This window comes from Lathyrus oleraceus, chromosome 4, assembly GCF_024323335.1.
Source record: "Lathyrus oleraceus cultivar Zhongwan6 chromosome 4, CAAS_Psat_ZW6_1.0, whole genome shotgun sequence".
In the NCBI taxonomy this organism is placed as follows: Eukaryota; Viridiplantae; Streptophyta; class Magnoliopsida; order Fabales; family Fabaceae; genus Lathyrus; species Lathyrus oleraceus.
This window is the reverse complement of record NC_066582.1, coordinates 62,048,203-62,065,646: the sequence shown is the minus strand read 5'-3', so window position 1 is coordinate 62,065,646 and position 17,444 is coordinate 62,048,203. Positions and strand designations below refer to the sequence as shown.

General features: G+C 32.4%; 2 protein-coding genes and 1 long non-coding RNA gene across 4 annotated transcripts; 1 reads left to right on the top strand and 2 right to left on the bottom strand.

The window, feature by feature from the left end:
* Positions 1-1,056: 1,056 nt before the first annotated feature.
* LOC127073336 (uncharacterized) lies at positions 1,057-2,792 on the bottom strand. 2 transcript variants are annotated; one of them, XR_007785723.1, is made up of 4 exons: positions 2,400-2,791; positions 1,631-1,686; positions 1,467-1,553; positions 1,057-1,335 (listed from the first exon to the last, which is right to left on the bottom strand). It is a non-coding gene; the product is annotated as an uncharacterized LOC127073336 (long non-coding RNA). The 2 variants fall into 2 exon arrangements; XR_007785722.1 differs by having other exon boundaries at positions 1,058-1,335; positions 1,631-2,792.
* Positions 2,793-8,726: 5,934 nt separating this feature from the next.
* LOC127073333 (pentatricopeptide repeat-containing protein At4g22760) lies at positions 8,727-11,818 on the top strand. Its single transcript, XM_051014487.1, has one exon. It carries the CDS (start codon positions 8,887-8,889, stop codon positions 10,627-10,629), a length of 1,743 nt encoding a protein of 580 aa, XP_050870444.1. The 5' UTR covers positions 8,727-8,886; the 3' UTR covers positions 10,630-11,818.
* An 807-nt stretch (positions 11,819-12,625) lies between these two features.
* On the bottom strand, positions 12,626-15,920 carry LOC127073335 (riboflavin biosynthesis protein PYRD, chloroplastic). The gene is made up of 3 exons (XM_051014488.1): positions 15,120-15,920; positions 14,705-15,003; positions 12,626-13,352 (listed from the first exon to the last, which is right to left on the bottom strand). The coding sequence occupies exons 1-3, from the start codon at positions 15,465-15,467 to the stop codon at positions 12,731-12,733; spliced, it is 1,269 nt and encodes a 422-aa protein (XP_050870445.1). The 5' UTR covers positions 15,468-15,920; the 3' UTR covers positions 12,626-12,730.
* Positions 15,921-17,444: the final 1,524 nt, after the last annotated feature.

The following is a 17,444-nucleotide window of genomic DNA, read 5'->3' as shown; positions in this document are numbered from 1 at the left end:
CATATGGCTTGAGATTCATCTACACTCGTCCATGTGCATCATCCGTTCATGTTAACACTTTCTAATCATCATCATAGATTTAAAGTTTGTAGTTAACAAGAGCTAGGGTTTGCTCGTGGATCAAGCCCTACGTGTGTGGTATTTCTCATCATATGGGATCAATAGGGGTGAAACCCTAATTTCTTGATCTTTGGAACCTTGGTTCATAAAGACCACATCATAGTATCATATGTGCATAAAAACCCTAATTCTTGACTTTTCTACACTAGGATCTTGTGATTGACCTTTTGAGAATTAATTTGATTATAAAACCCTAATGTTTGGCCCATGTGTTGGGAAGTTGATTGTGGAGCTTTATGCTTGGTTGGAAGACCTTGATTAGAGGGTGTGCATCATAGAACCCTGATCAGAGATCCTTGGTACTTGTGTGCCATTTTGGTTTTACTTTTGACCATGGGATTGACTTAAACCCTGATTCATTTGGAGAAGGTTCCTGATCATCATGTCATGCATCATAAATAATTAAAATTTCTTTGTGCATAAAAATCATTCTTTTGACCTACATGTCTATATGCTTGGGATTTCCTCTGATTCAAGGATTTATTCAAGAATCCATACATGTGCATTCTACTTGGTCATTCCTAATCCATTTATTCTAAGTCTATGGTGCTTTCAAATTCATAGGTCTTTGGTAATTGATTCATGATTCATTATTGCATTGGTGCATCGATCTTTTGGTCCATTGTTCGTCATTGATCCATTATGATTCATAGGGCCTTATAGGCCATTAATTCTTGATTCATCCATGTATCTTAGTCCATTTGATTCATGTGTTATCACGTGTTCATGATTCTTATGATTCAAATGATTAAAGGTGATTAATTCATTCATAGATCAAATTTGGGTTTTAGGTGAAATTCATTCAAAATCAAAGTTTGGTTCCCATTCAACCCATAGTCATTTTATTCAAATAATTAATTATTCATTCGTTCATTAGAATACAATGTTCATTACAAAAAAAAAGAAATAAAAAAAAAATATATTTTTACAAAAGTTAACTTTTGATGAACTGTTGACTTTTTGGTCAACCAGTTGACCAAAGTCAACCATTACATTTTTTCATCCTAAACCTAATTCTAATTGCATTCTATCCATACATGATTCATGAGTTCCCGTATGACTTTACAAACAAGAAATTCCCTTTTTTTAAAAGTGACCACACCATGCCATGACCATGGTCATTTTTGCCTTGTAAACCATGTCTTGCCAAGTTGCCACTTAGGTCATTTGCCTTGCCTTGCCTCACAAGCCCCTGCATTGCATCCTACCACACACCTAACAACCAAACATGATACAATAACATGACTATACACATTCATACAACCAACCAACCAAGTCACACATTATATACATTGATGCATGATAAACCATTTGCAAATTCACCAAAACAAGAGCTTACCACATACATGTATCATGTTGTAACTTGCTGCAAACAACATACAAACATTGCCCTGCCATATGCTACATCAAACCATGGTCATCATCATATCAGCCTGCAACCAAGGCCTTAAATCATGACTTATGCTACATCAAATCATATTATCACCAACAAGTCATCATGCTCACATACCTTGAACCATGTTCTGCACTCCAAGCATGGCCCCGCAGCAGCCTGATCACAAACACCTGCATCAGTTCAGATCCATACAAAACAATCTTGAACAAACCAATATACATGCAATAGCAACACATCATCATTCACATTGCATTCAGTTTACATTAACAACAATATTTCATTGCATTCAGCAGGACCAATTCAAAACCGAGCAAGTCTTCAAAGCAAAATTTCATCATTACCTAACATTTAATCCATAATAGCTAACAATCATTTGCATTAACTACTTAACCTACATTTCCAATCAACTAACAGACTTAACTGCACCTTAACAAAAAATTACAAATGAGTTTAACTCACTTAACAGAAATTGCAATTATAGTAGAAAATCTTTTTTCATTCAAAACCAGTTAACCACATCTGAAATTCAGTTCCATCTCATTTAACACTAACTGAATCAAACTAACTAACTCAACTAACTGATTTAACCCCGTGTCTAACTGCCAACTGATTTCCACTTTCACCATCTAACTGAGTTAACAAATCCGTGAATCACATCCTCTATAAATACCTTTCACCCTTATTCATTAAAGTCTCTCAAATATTCAATCATCTTCAATCACTTTAAATCACTCTCAATCATAATTCATTTTTGAAATCTCAGAACTCAGACTTTCTCTCCCTCTCGAATTCATCTTCCACTCACACGATTCTCAATTTCAGAAGAGGTTTAGAAGAAGAAGAAGCAAGGAGAAGAAAATATGAGAAATTTCAGAGAGATTACTTGAAATTTCTGGCGCCTGTTCCGGTGAGTGCATCTTCTATCTTCATCAATTACTTCAAGTAAGTTACCACAATGTAGCCTTTGCTGAGACAAATCAAAGCCCTAACATCTAGGGCTCTGATTCTTGCTATCCTTCATTTAATTTTTGTTGGAAGTTTTAGGGTTATTGATCTTCATGCTTCGATTTGGAAATGTTTTGAGGAATTAGGTATTTCTGATTGTGGATTTGAACTGAGCTTGAAATTTGGAGTGTTTATGTATGTTTTATTTCATGGTATGCTGCTCCACCGCCGCTGACAGTGAGCTCTAGCGCGGTGGAGGGAAGAGATGGAATATGAAATCATTTGAATTGTTCAGAGCACGTGTTTGACGCGTTACATGTTTTTCATGTGTATTTTTCTAACTGAAGTCAGATTTTTCTTGCCCTGCACATTCAGACTGGGCTCACTTGTTGAAATGGGCCTAGCTTTTCTGTTTGCACCTCCATTCTACTTTCACATCCCTGTTTCACTAGTTCTATTTTAAGTTCTTTTTATCTTTTTTTCTAATCAATTTTAATTGATTTTAAATTCTATTTGATATTTTTTTGCATGAAATTAAAATTTATATTAATATTAGAATTAATTTAGTGTACTTTTAATATTTTTTAACCATGTAATTAGATTTTAATTAGATATTAAATAGGATTTAATTAGTTTTAATTAGATTTTGAATTTTAGAAATTAATACCTAATTGATTAATCTTTTGTACATTAGCATTGTTACCCATAGGATTTAAATAACTCTTGATATCATGTTCCCTTACTTTAGGGTTTTTGTATAATCAATTGGTATAGTTTGAGTGATTAACTTTTGACTAGCGGAAAAATAAACAAAATTTTGAGAGAAGATGTGTATAGTGTATTGTACTGAGAGGAGAGAAATTAACACACTAAGCCAACCAGTTTGTTTATGATTTTATAGACCTTATCAAATAATTATATGTGTTAATTAATTTTTTTTTCTTTCCATTCAAATTCCACCATTTATTAGCATGTAATTATCATATAATTATGACATATTATATATATATATATATATATATATATATATATATATATATATATATATATATATATATATATATATATATATATATATATATATATATATATATATATATATATATATATATAAATAACTTTCCGGTTATAATTATCACATAATAATGATATTTGTATATATATAACTTCGATTTCAAGAATTTGAAAACAAATTCACAAGTATACTGAATCTTAGGAGCGTATGTGGGTAGGATTACACCGGGTTTGGCCTAACTTATTATTCAAACCATTCAAATTACAATAGGTTGGATTCGTCGTCCAATATGTAATTTCATTGTCAAAATCGATTTGAACCGACCTGTTCATTAATGGGTTGAGTTGGATTGGGTTCACGGGTTGTATTTCAAATAAAAAATATATTTTTTAGGATTCTTTTTGTCAGTTTTAAAAAAATATAACACAACTCAATACTATCATACTCATTTATAACACTCAAATTCAATAAAACAGATCATATAATATCTAATGAAATCCATCAACACCACATAACACTTTAGAATAGTATAATATTCAACAAGATAGAATATTTCCATAAAATACATAAGTTGGAAATGATACAAAAGAAAATAAGAAATAACATTTAATCTTAGAATGACGTAAACTCATTGGTCTAGTAGTATTATTTGTGGGCACTAAGTTTTTTTTGAAAAAATTATGATTATTAGTGAGATATAAATTTTATATTTTTATTTAAAATAATAATAAAAATAATAAGAAATTATTAAAGTCACATCAATGAGTTGGGTCAATGGATATGCAGGTTGCAAAACTCAAATCCAACACCCGGACCAAAATTATATGGATTATTATAGGTTGGGTTGGGTATACACGTAAATGAATGAGTTCGGATAATTTATGATTTGAATTGGATTGGATCAGCGGATTCATGGTTCGACCCACACCCATAAACACCCCTACTGAATTTTGTCGTCCAAACCATACAACGACATACATTTGTTATATATATATATATATATATATATATATATATATATATATATATATATATATATATATATATATATATATATATATATATATATATATATATATATAATTCATTTATTTCAAACCAAATAATTTTACTCAATTTTGTTTTATATCATTTAGAATTTTGTGCTAGCAAAATTATAATAATATTCCACTTTAAAATATTTTATTTTATTAATTAAATTCTATAATTTAATTATTGAGTAATAAAATAATTTTTAGTAAAAATCAAAATACTCAGCTTGTATGACTCAATAAATTCAATATTAAATCAGTAATATAGTAATCAAATTAATATATTAATCAAGGTAGGCATTTAGCAATATTCCTTAACGTCCGTATAATATGAAGTATTTAACTTTCAAAAACCACTAAAAAAATAGTATAATATTTTCTTCCGTTGTTATAGCTCTTCTTAACTCTAGAGTATGATATTTATTGTCAAACTCTAATAAGTTAATATCTATGATTTAAGAAACTCATTTATTCTTTTCATTCAATTTTTCTGACCAAAATTTTAATTTTATTATAGAGCTCAAACTCATTACCAAGAGTTGATAGATCCCATCTCGATTATTCATTAATTATATAAGTATTTAATCAGATCCAATATCCTTTCAACTAAAACCCTAGGGTATTAGATGTCTAGAATCAAAATACAATAAATAACTTGTTAATCACTATGATAATCTCAGGTCAAAGAAAATTATTATATTTTTTCTTGAGAATTTTCTATTGACAAATTAAGGTAAATATTAACCATTAGAAATCTCAATTGAGTCGGTTCAATGATCATATCAACATATGCACCATCTATATATATATATATATATATATATATATTTCTGAATTATTGTAATAATTCTACGATCAAGAATGATTTAGATTAAAATAAATAATTTTTTTCTTCTTATTATCATAATCGGTATCATGATAATACGTCTATAATTTTAATTAAGGATTTATCAAATTTACTATTTGACTAAACAATAAATAAGTTAATAAAATATATTATGAACTCCAAAGTTTATTACATGATCATCTGAGTCTTGGAAGTATCTAATTATTACCAACACAGACTCATACTAAAAGTAAGTATCCAAACATTGAACATAATCTCATACAATGCTAAGAAGTATATATATATATATAATATATATATATATATATATATATATATATATATATATATATATATATATATATATATATATATATATATATATATATATATATATATATATATATATATCCTATACTAAGGTAAGTCATACAAACCTTAATTATTGAAAAAAGACCATACACTTAAGATAAGTCAACTGAAATTTACAACCACATTATAACTTCATATTTAAAACACGCCTAACTTAAAACCTACCTCAACTGCATCCTTTACAAGGAAACACCTTCAACAACAAACACTTTCACATATCAATGATTGAGAAATCTCACACAAAAGATATTAGAAGGATCAAAGAGGGTAAATTCCAAAACATCTCCTGTTCGAAGCCTTTTTTTCTTTGACAAATTGAAACAATCATTGTCCTATATATTTTTCATAAATGTTTCTCTTGGACCTGTGCATCACACATTCATAATGTCTACAAATCTCATCTTCAATCAAAGTTATTTCATCATGATTCATATATAGAGCCACACAAGAAACAATCAACGGAAAACGCTACAAAACAAATAAATGTAACTTAACAAAAAATATTAACTTAACAAATATTACTCTTTGGAAATATACCAACATATTTTTTCCACTTTTATGAATGTGTCATCGCAGTGTTCCAAGAAAATTCCCCTTCGTTATGAACAACAATAGGTTGAGGCTCCACAACAGGCTTGAGTTCCACAATAGGTTGAGGTTCCTCAGAAGATTCGACTTCAACGGTTGGCTGTTGTTGGTCATGAGGGATAAATGCCTTTTCTACGTCGTCAGATGAACTACAATTAAAAAAAAGCGAGTGCAGTTAGTAAATCAATAGATTTCTTGTAAACGTGTTTGCACATAATAGCTCCCGAGATTTTTTGAGTTAGTCTCACAGACTTCAAAACTCGTGATTGTTCGCTAAAAACAATTTTGGAATAAACAGTTTTAAACCATTATTTCATCTTGAACAATTACCCCAATATAATAGTAGATATCTCTACCACTGTTAGCTGGGATTTTTGACAAGGGAAAAAATCTCAGTACAATTAGAAGACTCGGAGCAAGTTGAGGTCAATTAGATGTTTGTTAAAGTGTTATGCTGCAAGGGTCGAAGTTTCAAGAGGAGAGGTGCGAACAAGACTTAGGATTTTTCAAGAAAAAGAAATATTTCTTATAACATTTCGACGATACAGTGACTTGGGTTTTCGACTGCGTCGAGTAACAGTTATTTGGACGCGAATGAGCGTTTTATTTAAAATGATTAACTACTTCTCAGTCTTATTTAAAGGAACACATGAAGAATATTCAGCAGCTAGGTACATGCAAGAATCTACGTGGCGAAGGGTGGAGAAATGAACGTTAGAAAACATTTATTTTACACCTGTATAAATAAGGATTTTAGCTTTAGAATCCGGGGTGTTCATTTGATTTCACTACAAAATCTTACAAATACTCAAAGTTTCAGAGTTAGAGAGAAACAAGCTCACTGAAAAAATGTATGAATCTTGAAACACCATTTTCATTCATATGCATTTTTTTTTTAATTTCATTTTATGTTCTTTGCCAATTTACTTTCATCTCTCTTTTAACCACATTATTACTTTACATATACTTTAAAATCTTTCACCCTTTTTAACATTGTCGAAATAATTATTTTTCTCAACTATTCCCACTACGTCGAAATCTTTCACATCTTTACACAAAACTATAAACAAAAGGTTTTAGCACTATGTCCTAGGATTTCCTAGTTGATCCTGCAAGTAACCTTCAAAGAGACTAACGGTTGTTTACTAAATTTCACAGTAAACAACCACTAAGACATGTATTCATTTTAAATTACATTGACCCCTATTAATATTTCACTATCAAAATTAGTTGAATTCTTTTACCTTATTTTCTTTCAATAAATGTATGAGTTTTCTTTTTTTTTCCCTTACTTTGTTTAACTCAAGTTCATTCTATCTTTACTAATTTGAAATACGTTAATTTTTTAAAAATTACACGTAGACTTTGCAACAGTATTAAGAGAATATGATTATCAATTTCTTATGCTGTGTGGTGATAACGAAAAGAAAAAAAATACTTACATTATTGAAGATTGAAGATCCATATAGAACAAAATTAACATACGAATGAGACGACTTAAATTTGCTCAAATCTGATAACAAAATACGATTTAAATTTGATCTTACAACCACAAACAACAAATTTGATGTGTATAAAATCAATTATATGTAAATTATGTTTATATTCCTTATGTTCACTGTGTTTAACTTTATCTCTATTTATCGATTTTAATTTCTAAATTATTTTCTTATTCTATCACAATAGATAAGATACGAATCAACTGTTTCATAATAATTTATACAGTTTTTAACTATAACATTCAAAACCAAATTACAAACGGTTGTCCATCAACTGTTTCATAATAACTTATCCAGTTTTTTTAATTATAACGTTCAAAATCAAATTACAAACGACTCAATGCAGATGCATGGGTAGGGATGTTCAAATTCAAATTGATCTAAATAAAAACTACAAACCGATCTAAAAAAATTAAAAACCGCAAAAAATCAAATATTATTGGATGTGTTTGGATGTCACTTTATAAAATCCGCTTAGTTCAGAAATAATTTCAAATTGACTTTTCAAAATGATGTAAACCGAATTATATATATATATATATATATATATATATATATATATATATATATATATATATATATATATATATATATATATATATATATATATTGTTATAATTTATTATTTGATGATACTTATTCTTTTAATATTATTTATTAATTTAATTAATCTATTTATTTTTATTATTTTATTTTTTCCAACTATAATCTATTATGTTAACTTTTAAAAGATTATATATTATGTTAAATTTATTACTTATTATTATTTTTAAAATCTTAAAAACCATATAATTTATATTTTGAATATCTACCAATCCAAATTAAATCGTTTAAAATTTAATTGAATCGGATAAGATTTTTTTAATCAATTATATAAAACAGAACCCAACCCAAACTAAATTTATATTTGAGTTGAATGAATATTTATCTCAAAACAAACCCAAACGGAAAACACGTCTATTCAAAAGAACTAATACCTTATAGAATGTGTCAACTCAATAAATAAAAAAGAGATAAACAGTTTCGATCTCGGCCATTGTTGGCTACGGAAGCTGTGTCGAGTTTCAAGTTCGACACTTCAAGAAAAACAAAACATGTCACAAATGGTTGCAACAAAACTGATACTAACATTCATGAAAACCTTTTCAACTTTTCAACAAGCAAAACAAATCCATGCACAAATCTTAACCAATGATCTTACCCGTCTTGAACCGCTCTTCATTCATCGCATTCTTCTCTGTGATATCACCAACTACAAAACCATATCACCCTACGTTATCTCAATTCTTCACCATCTTCGAAATCCAGATTCCTTCTCATGGGGTTGTGTCATTCGATTCTTCTCTCAAAAGGGTCAATTCATTCAAGCTGTTTCTCTCTATATTCAAATGAGGAAGATTGGGCTGTTTCCAAGCTCACATGCTGTTTCCTCTGTTCTCAAGTCATGTGCTAAGTTTGAGGATGATTTGTGTGGTGTATCGGTTCATGGGCAAGTTCAGAAATTTGGATTTAATAGTTGTGTTTATGTACAAACGTCGCTTCTTGATTTGTACTCTAAAAATGGGGATGTTTTGACTGCACGCAAGGTGTTTGATGAAATGGCCGAGAGAAATGTTGTTTCTTGGAATTCTCTGTTGGGTGGGTATATAAAAGGTGGTAACTTGGATGAGGCTCGGTGTTTTTTTTATGAGATTCCTAGGAAAGACGTTATTTCTTGGAACTCTATGGTTTCTGGATATGCCAAAGGAGGAAAAATGGAGCAGGCTTGTTATTTGTTTCGACAAATGCCGGAGAGAAATCTTGTTTCCTGGAATACGATGATTTCTGGTTACGTTGATTGTGGAAGCATTGGGTCGGCTAGAGAATTTTTTGATGCGATGCCGAAGAGAAACAGTGTCTCTTTGATAACTATGATTGCTGGGTATTCGAAAAGTGGTGATGTTGATATTGCTCGTGAGCTCTTTGACCGGATGGATGATAAAGATTTGTGGTCGTATAATGCTATGATAGCTTGCTATGCACAAAATAGCAAACCAAATGAAGCACTTGACCTATTTAATGGCATGCTTAAACAAGAAATATCTTTACATCCGGACGAGATGACTTTGGGTAGTGTTATATCAGCTTGTTCACAACTGGGGAATCTAGATCAGTGGCACTGGATTGAGACACACATGAATGACTATGGAATTGTATTGGATGATCATTTGGCCACTGCGTTAATTGACTTGTATGCAAAGTGTGGGAGCATTGACAAGGCATGTGAGCTATTCCATGGCCTGAGAAAGAGAGATGTGGTTGCATATTCTGCAATGATCTATGGATGTGGCATAAATGGAAAGGTGTCCGATGCGGTCGAGTTATTTGAACAGATGGTTGGAGAGTCTATTGACCCTAATTTGGCCACGTACACAGGAATTCTGACTGCCTATAATCATGCTGGATTGGTCGAGGAAGGTTACCGGTGCTTTAAATCCATGAAGGACAATGGCCTTGTTCCTTCGGTTGATCATTATGGAATCATGGTTGATCTTTTGGGGAGGGCTGGATGGCTGGATGAAGCGTATAGGCTTATAATGAATATGCCAATGCAACCAAATGCTGGTGTCTGGGGAGCTCTACTTCTTGCCTGCAGATTGCATGGCAATGTGAAGCTTGGGGAAATAGCTGCTCAGCATTGCATTAAGCTGGAGAGTGAAACAGCTGGTTACTATTCTCTTCTTTCCGGTATATATGCTACTGTTGGAAAATGGAATGATGCCAAAAAGTTGACGATAGGTGTGGAAGGAAAGAAAATTATCAAGATACCTGGATGTAGTTGGACACAACTTGAGTGATGCATGTCACTCAAGTAATTTAACTCCGTGATTGGGAAAATAAAGCTCATATAATATCCCTATAACTATGTCCCATATTATTTTGCTTCTAATATGTGCTTGACATTTTTTTGCGGGATTGAAGTGTGAGGAAACGGGAAGGTAGTTCGATCCGTGCTTCAGAGTCATAATTGTTCAGTATGCTTGAGGGACCTGCAGCTCTTGGTTCTACAACCAGAGGCTCACCCTTTCTTCCGCAACCACTTCTTACCCTTTCACTCTCATTCTGACATAAGTCAAACATTCTTTCCATAAAAGAGTATTCTTGTATTGTATCTAAGATTTCCAAGAAAGGACAAAGATGGTGATTTATAAATGTCAATGGAGCCTTTTTCACAAGAATGTTAGATTGCAAATTCTTTCACAAGAATGTTAGATTGCAAATTCTTTCACAAGAATGTTAGATTGCAAATTCTTTCGAATTATTAATCAAGGTACTTTAAACTTGGTATGGATGTTACGCCTACAATTATCTTGGACGACAGGTACTCTACTTTGAATATCTCTAAAAAGTAGTATTATGCATGTGAGTCTAGTTGCTACTGAAAGTTTGTAGCAGAACCAACTCAGAAGCAGCTTTTACCATCACAGCTGTGGTGATGGCGGATGTTGACTCTGCTTAGTAACGTCTTTATCAAATGATGATTAAAGATTAAACAGATCTCTAAGCTTAGTAAGAATTTTGGGTTGACAGTGAGGAAGCAAACAAGTAGGGAGGTTAAAACACCTTTAAACTGCAGATACGGGAGCTTGGCAAAAGTGTCTCTGCATGTTTGTATATAAAGCAGCTTAGATCTCATTTGAATGATGAGGTGTAATTGGAACCCAAAACAAAAGTTCAGGTTTTACGGATGCGTGAAAAAGGATGAACTTGAAAACTATAAGGCTGATTGATAAGGCAATTTCAGTCAAAGATTGTTCTTTCCAGGCCCTTGTGGGATGTGTTGCACTTAGGAGCCCTCTCAAATGGCTTATTTGTAAGAAGAAATGATAATAAAAATGTTGCTCTAATGGTGGAATAATCGTGTAAAGTAGCTACGAATGTAATGAAATTATGTGATATTTCTAACTGTAGCAATAAACTTTTCTGGACGCCATAGATTCTTTCATTCATCTCTCATCAATTACATTTCTTTATTGCTGGACTTCATTTGATATATTTTTGTCTTTCTTATTACATGTTAACTAACCCTGCAGCCACCTTGAAAGAGTTGAATTTGTCCATACTTGAGATTGATATTTTACACCAGCCACCTTAACATGTATGTAGATAGAAAAGATTTGAAGCAGAGGAATGAGTGTATTTTTTTAACAAACACCACAGAGCCGTCTTCAATTTGATTCAGTAAATTAATACAGTCCTTTTATCACAGGATCCATTGCAGCTGTGTAACTTCTTATTAATGCAGTTAACCACCGTCTCCACATCAGAGTATCATTTATAGACTCAAAACACTACAAAGCATGGACACTACGACACCGGCACAACAACACCGATAATAAATTGAAAATTGAATAAATTAAAGGAAGCATGGACACCACGAACACGACACCAACACGGCAACACCGATAAAAAATTGAAAATTGAATAAATTAAAGGAAATCATGTAGGTGTCGGTGAAGTAACAATATAGTTGGATTGTTACCGATTTTTAAAAATTGGTACCTGGTTTAAAATGGTTATAGCACCAGTTTTTCCGCACACTACTAAAGAAAATCTAGCATCACAAACTATACAGATATACAACACAGATGCAAAAGGAAGCATAAATTAAGTACTCTGTCACAAACCATCCCCATTCCACAATGCTGATCAAATCAAACTGCTCATATCAACAGTTTAGAATCCACACGAAAAATGTAGCACCCAAGCAACAACTTAAAATATGGTTCCAAATAAATGCAAGCAAACGATAATCGCTCATAGCATAATACCCTGAGTTTCCATCGAGCAAAATGCAAAAAATGCCTTTAAGATTTAGTCTACATGAGCACAAAATGTCATGGAAAACATAGCACAGAAAGAATGATAGAGACGGACAGCGAGAATCTATGAATCTAATTAATTAAAATTCAAATATCCCTCAATTACAACACTTTGAGCCGATGCCATCGGGCGTAAATTTTCCACTTTTACTCCTTGATCTAAGTTCTTGAATGGCAATAAAGGATCATTCTGATTACATTCATTCCAAACTGGCAAAATTTCTGTCACAAATTTATTGATATACTTCTTCTTAATACCCTCCTTAACAAGCTCTTCATGTTCACTGAAATTCCCTCTCATATCTAACAGAACACTGCACAATCCTTGACGATTACAATAATCCAAGATCACATCCAGATTTATTTGATCCACAGATACAGTTTCAATTCCTTGTTGAGCCTCTTTAGGAGTTGTAGCTGTTCTACTATCTGTAAAGATTATCACTTTACTATCATTGATGACTAATGGCATTTGATTTGAAGAACCAGAATCTTTATGCATTATAATCCGAATAGGTTGATTGGCTCCAGGTTCTTGAGATAAAGGTACCGAGTCTACTGAAAAGCTTTCGCCGGATAAGGAAGAAGACAGTATAACTGCATCATATTCTTGTAAAAGCTTAGAATAGTATCCACCAGAGTCGGTTACTCCATTACCAAGTGAGTCCAACAAGTTTCCGTTGACAGAAAGAGAATACCTGTAATGCAGGAAAAGGCTAAGCTATGAAACACATGTTTTTCGAGTTATTCTAGCTACTTAATGATATGTATATTACCCATTATAATTAATTAACATATTTTCATACATTATTCTTCTTGACAAACTAATATCATTCTAGCAATCGTTGTCTACCAAATTTCTAGACTTCGATTTTGCCCAGCATTTGTCATTACTTTTCATTTTTTGTTTGTTATTATATTTCGATTTCTACACCCAGCACAGTAACAGTTTTTCACAGCAGGTTTCAATATTCTCCATTTTCTAACCATCCCACTCTCATTTTTTATCATCGAACAGCGAAATCATGGATTGGACCTGCAGTGACAGTGGCAGTGTCTGTTAAGGAGGTGCAAGGGTTCTCACTATCTTATTTATGTGTTTCAACGACAACTTGAACCACCCGAAGTTCAACCGTCATCAACACTATTCAGCTTGCATTTAAATTTTGATAACTCATTTTTCATCAAAACCTTTGAATTGCTACTATTTCACACCAGCATTTTCAATGTTAATGATAGCTTTGTAATTTATTTTTTTACAAAAGTGTCATTAATTTGTTTTTTTAATGTCACATAATACATTCAAAATCAGTAAGTCGACAATGAGTATGAGGACTGACAACACTGTCATTATATCTTTTTCTATTTTTTCCTATCGCCTAACAATATTGTTGCGCTTTCGGTTACAATACTATGCACTGCCTATATTTCTCTCTTTATATAATTTTTTGATTAGATAAAGGTTACCTAAGATATAGTTATGGAAATACAGTATTCTTTTAAGGAATTATTCTGATTTTTGTACTGACTTTGTAAGCTTCTGTCCTAATCTTTTGATTTGTTAACTTGAGTTAGTTGACAGTTAATAGATTTCAACTTCCTCTGGTCGTGTAACATATCTTTTGAGTATGCTCATAGTCACAGAAAAGGATCAAGAAGGGCAGGGGAGCCAAACTAATAGATTGTAACATTGAAACCTTAATGCATTCAAAAAATAATACGGAACTACGGTTGCTTTGTAATCGCAGACGTGGGCACACTTGGCCAAACTGCGTAAACGAATATCGTGTTCGCATTTTGCAATTTACATTTCGATTTTTCTTTAGTTACTAGTTGTTCTAACAATATCTATTGTAAGTAGATTGTAAATAGAGTTTAATTTTGATAATGAATTTCCGAATTTCCAATACATTAATATTGTCAAACAGAAGCTATGACACTTGCATATTGGAATTTAAATGAACCGCTATTTTCCGTGTTCTGCGGTTGACAACACTGGAAACAGCCCCAAATGAGTCGATGCGAAAAAATAGAGGTGGAATTGAATTACCTCAAAGTAAGCAGAGGCTTTCCAGCCAACATGCGATGAATATAACCCTCATTGAGGCCCTTGCACAATTCTTCCTCAACACCAACAACAACTTCAATTCCGGCACCTCTCAATCTATCCACCCCTTTGGAAGCCACAATAGGATTTGGATCCACCATCCCAACAACAACCTTTTTAACTCTAGCTTTAATAAGAGCTTCCGTACAAGGCGGAGTCCTCCCAAAATGATTACAAGGTTCTAAACTGACATACGCTGTTGCATTCTCCGCCAAATCACCGGCATCTCTCAAAGCAAAAACCTGAAAATCTCATATCCTCCTCATTCAGCAAAAACACAAATACAAATGCAGACACACAGAAAATCATGATTTGAATTCAAACTGACTCGCTATAATAAAGAGACTGTGAAACAAACCTCAGCATGAGGTTGACCAGGTTTAGGATGAAAACCTTGCCCAACAATTTGACCGTCTTTTACAATAACACATCCTACTAACGGATTGGGGCTTGTATACCCTAAACCCTTTCTAGCAAGCTCAACGCTTTTCCTCATGTAAAATCCATCGTCATCATCATTATCATCACCATTCTTTCGGGAACAAATGACATAGGGACTCTTCCGACGAGTTATTCTGTCTCTGTTTGTAAGTGATTTGGAAAACCCATAAGTGAAATTGAGGGCAATGGGTGGATGAGGTGATGCATTGGTCGAAAATCTGGAATTGTAATATGGAAATGAAACTGATAACCCTACTGCTTGCATAGTTGGAGGACACAAATGTAATTAAATTGATTGGATTGAGTAGGGTAATGGTTGTTCTGATCTAGATTAGGTTACTACTATCGATTATTGTTATTGAATCATGGAAAATTGAAGTAACAAAAAACTCAAGATAAGAAAAAGCTTTTATGAATGATGCGAAAATATATGGATGGATAACATAGTGTATGAATGTATATGAGTTCGGAAAATGGATGAAGAAAGTCCTTAGCGGAAGAGTAATGGAAAAGACAGAGATTTGAGAGGAACGGAACAGCATCAAACCCCTACCAATTTGTTCTTTTGTTTTCACGCATGAAATAAGAACAACACTTGCTTTGATTTGGAGTACCGTTTGTTTGTTGGAAGACATTGACTTTCAGCGTATACTGTATCTTTTTCCGGTTCGGTCTAGATATTGGATGGATCGGACATGGCAATGACATCAGAAAACCGGTTGAACCGGTACTAAATGAACCCGAGCGGACCGGTTGTGGATAGGAATGGTGAGATTAGTGAGAGCAACTAGAAATTAGAATGGTGGTGACTAACTACTGTTTGGTAATCATATGGAAATTTAAATATATTCTTTTGCACTTTTCAGAGATTGATATCCGGAGGTACCAATTATTATATGATAAATCTCTTTATTAGAAATGCACCAGTATCCAAGTAAATGTTCATGGATGATTTATGTGTGCTTTTTTTATTTTCTTCTCTTAAATGTTTTCTGAAGCACGAAATGTGTGCATGAAATGTATCGGAGTACGAAAGGTTGTCGAATTTATAGAGAAGATAAAGTCAATATAACCGCTCTCTATTGTCGTTATATAAATTTAAAGTTGGTCGAATTTTGAATGAGAAGGAGAATTAAACTGAAAATATTACAAATTTATTTTTAAAAGCAAATAAAAGCGAGATCGGAATATGATTTATGTCAATCAAATCAATAGTACTTACATCTAAGTCAGATTAATTAATTGAATTGGGACATTGTTTGCTTGATTATCGAATAATTGTTAATTATTTGTCATATTTATAGAGAAAACATTTTAACTAAAATAGACGGAAGACAAAAAAAGATTTTTTTATTGTCGTACTCGCTAAAGTTTACAACTCTATGCCTACATACTGATCAGAAAAATAGCAATTCTACTATTTTTCCTGTATAGTAATAATGGGAAGGTTCCCCGAATGTCGGTTTCAAGGACTGCTCGTAAATATTGAGTTAGAATCATTGTTCAATTAAACCAAAACTTGTGTATGGGGTTTTGTATTAAGATTTGTAAAAGTAATTGTAAAGAAAATAAATAATGTTGTAAAAAGGGTTTTCAAGCTAAAGGAACATGCCACGGAAGGTGTGTGATTTGTCCCTGTAACAACTCCGAGTCACTATTCCATCAACAAATATCAATTAATTACTATCAATTCTCAAGGGTATTTTCTCCCAAGGCCTTGGTGAGAAAATCTATAATCATTCATCCCCAATCTCTATGTCCATAGAAAATTACTAAAGTGAAATTAATCCTTAATATATCGAGAATAATCTGGTTCATACAGGGTACCCCTAGTCTTAGGTGATATCTACTGCAGAATAATCTTATGAAAGCATTATCAATGGCGGTTCAGCCTAATTGATAATCATACAACAATCTCAATTGTTCCGAAAGAGAAAACATTAAACACATCAAAAGATTACGGTAATTCTGAAAGACAATATTATCATTGCAAATGTAAACTCAAAGTCATTATAGATTCAAATCAGGGACATCCACTAGCATTGGGGGGTTTAACTTCTAATAATATTCAAGCAAATAAAAGTCTAAATTGTTTTTTTTCATGCATGCCTGCTACGGCCCGTAGCCTGTGCTATGGGTGGCTGTAGCAGGCCACTGTTTTAGAAGTTTGGTGCCAGGTCCTCTGCTACGGGTGGCCGTAGCAGGCCACTATTTTGCTGAAAGTTATCTTCTGTGCCAGACC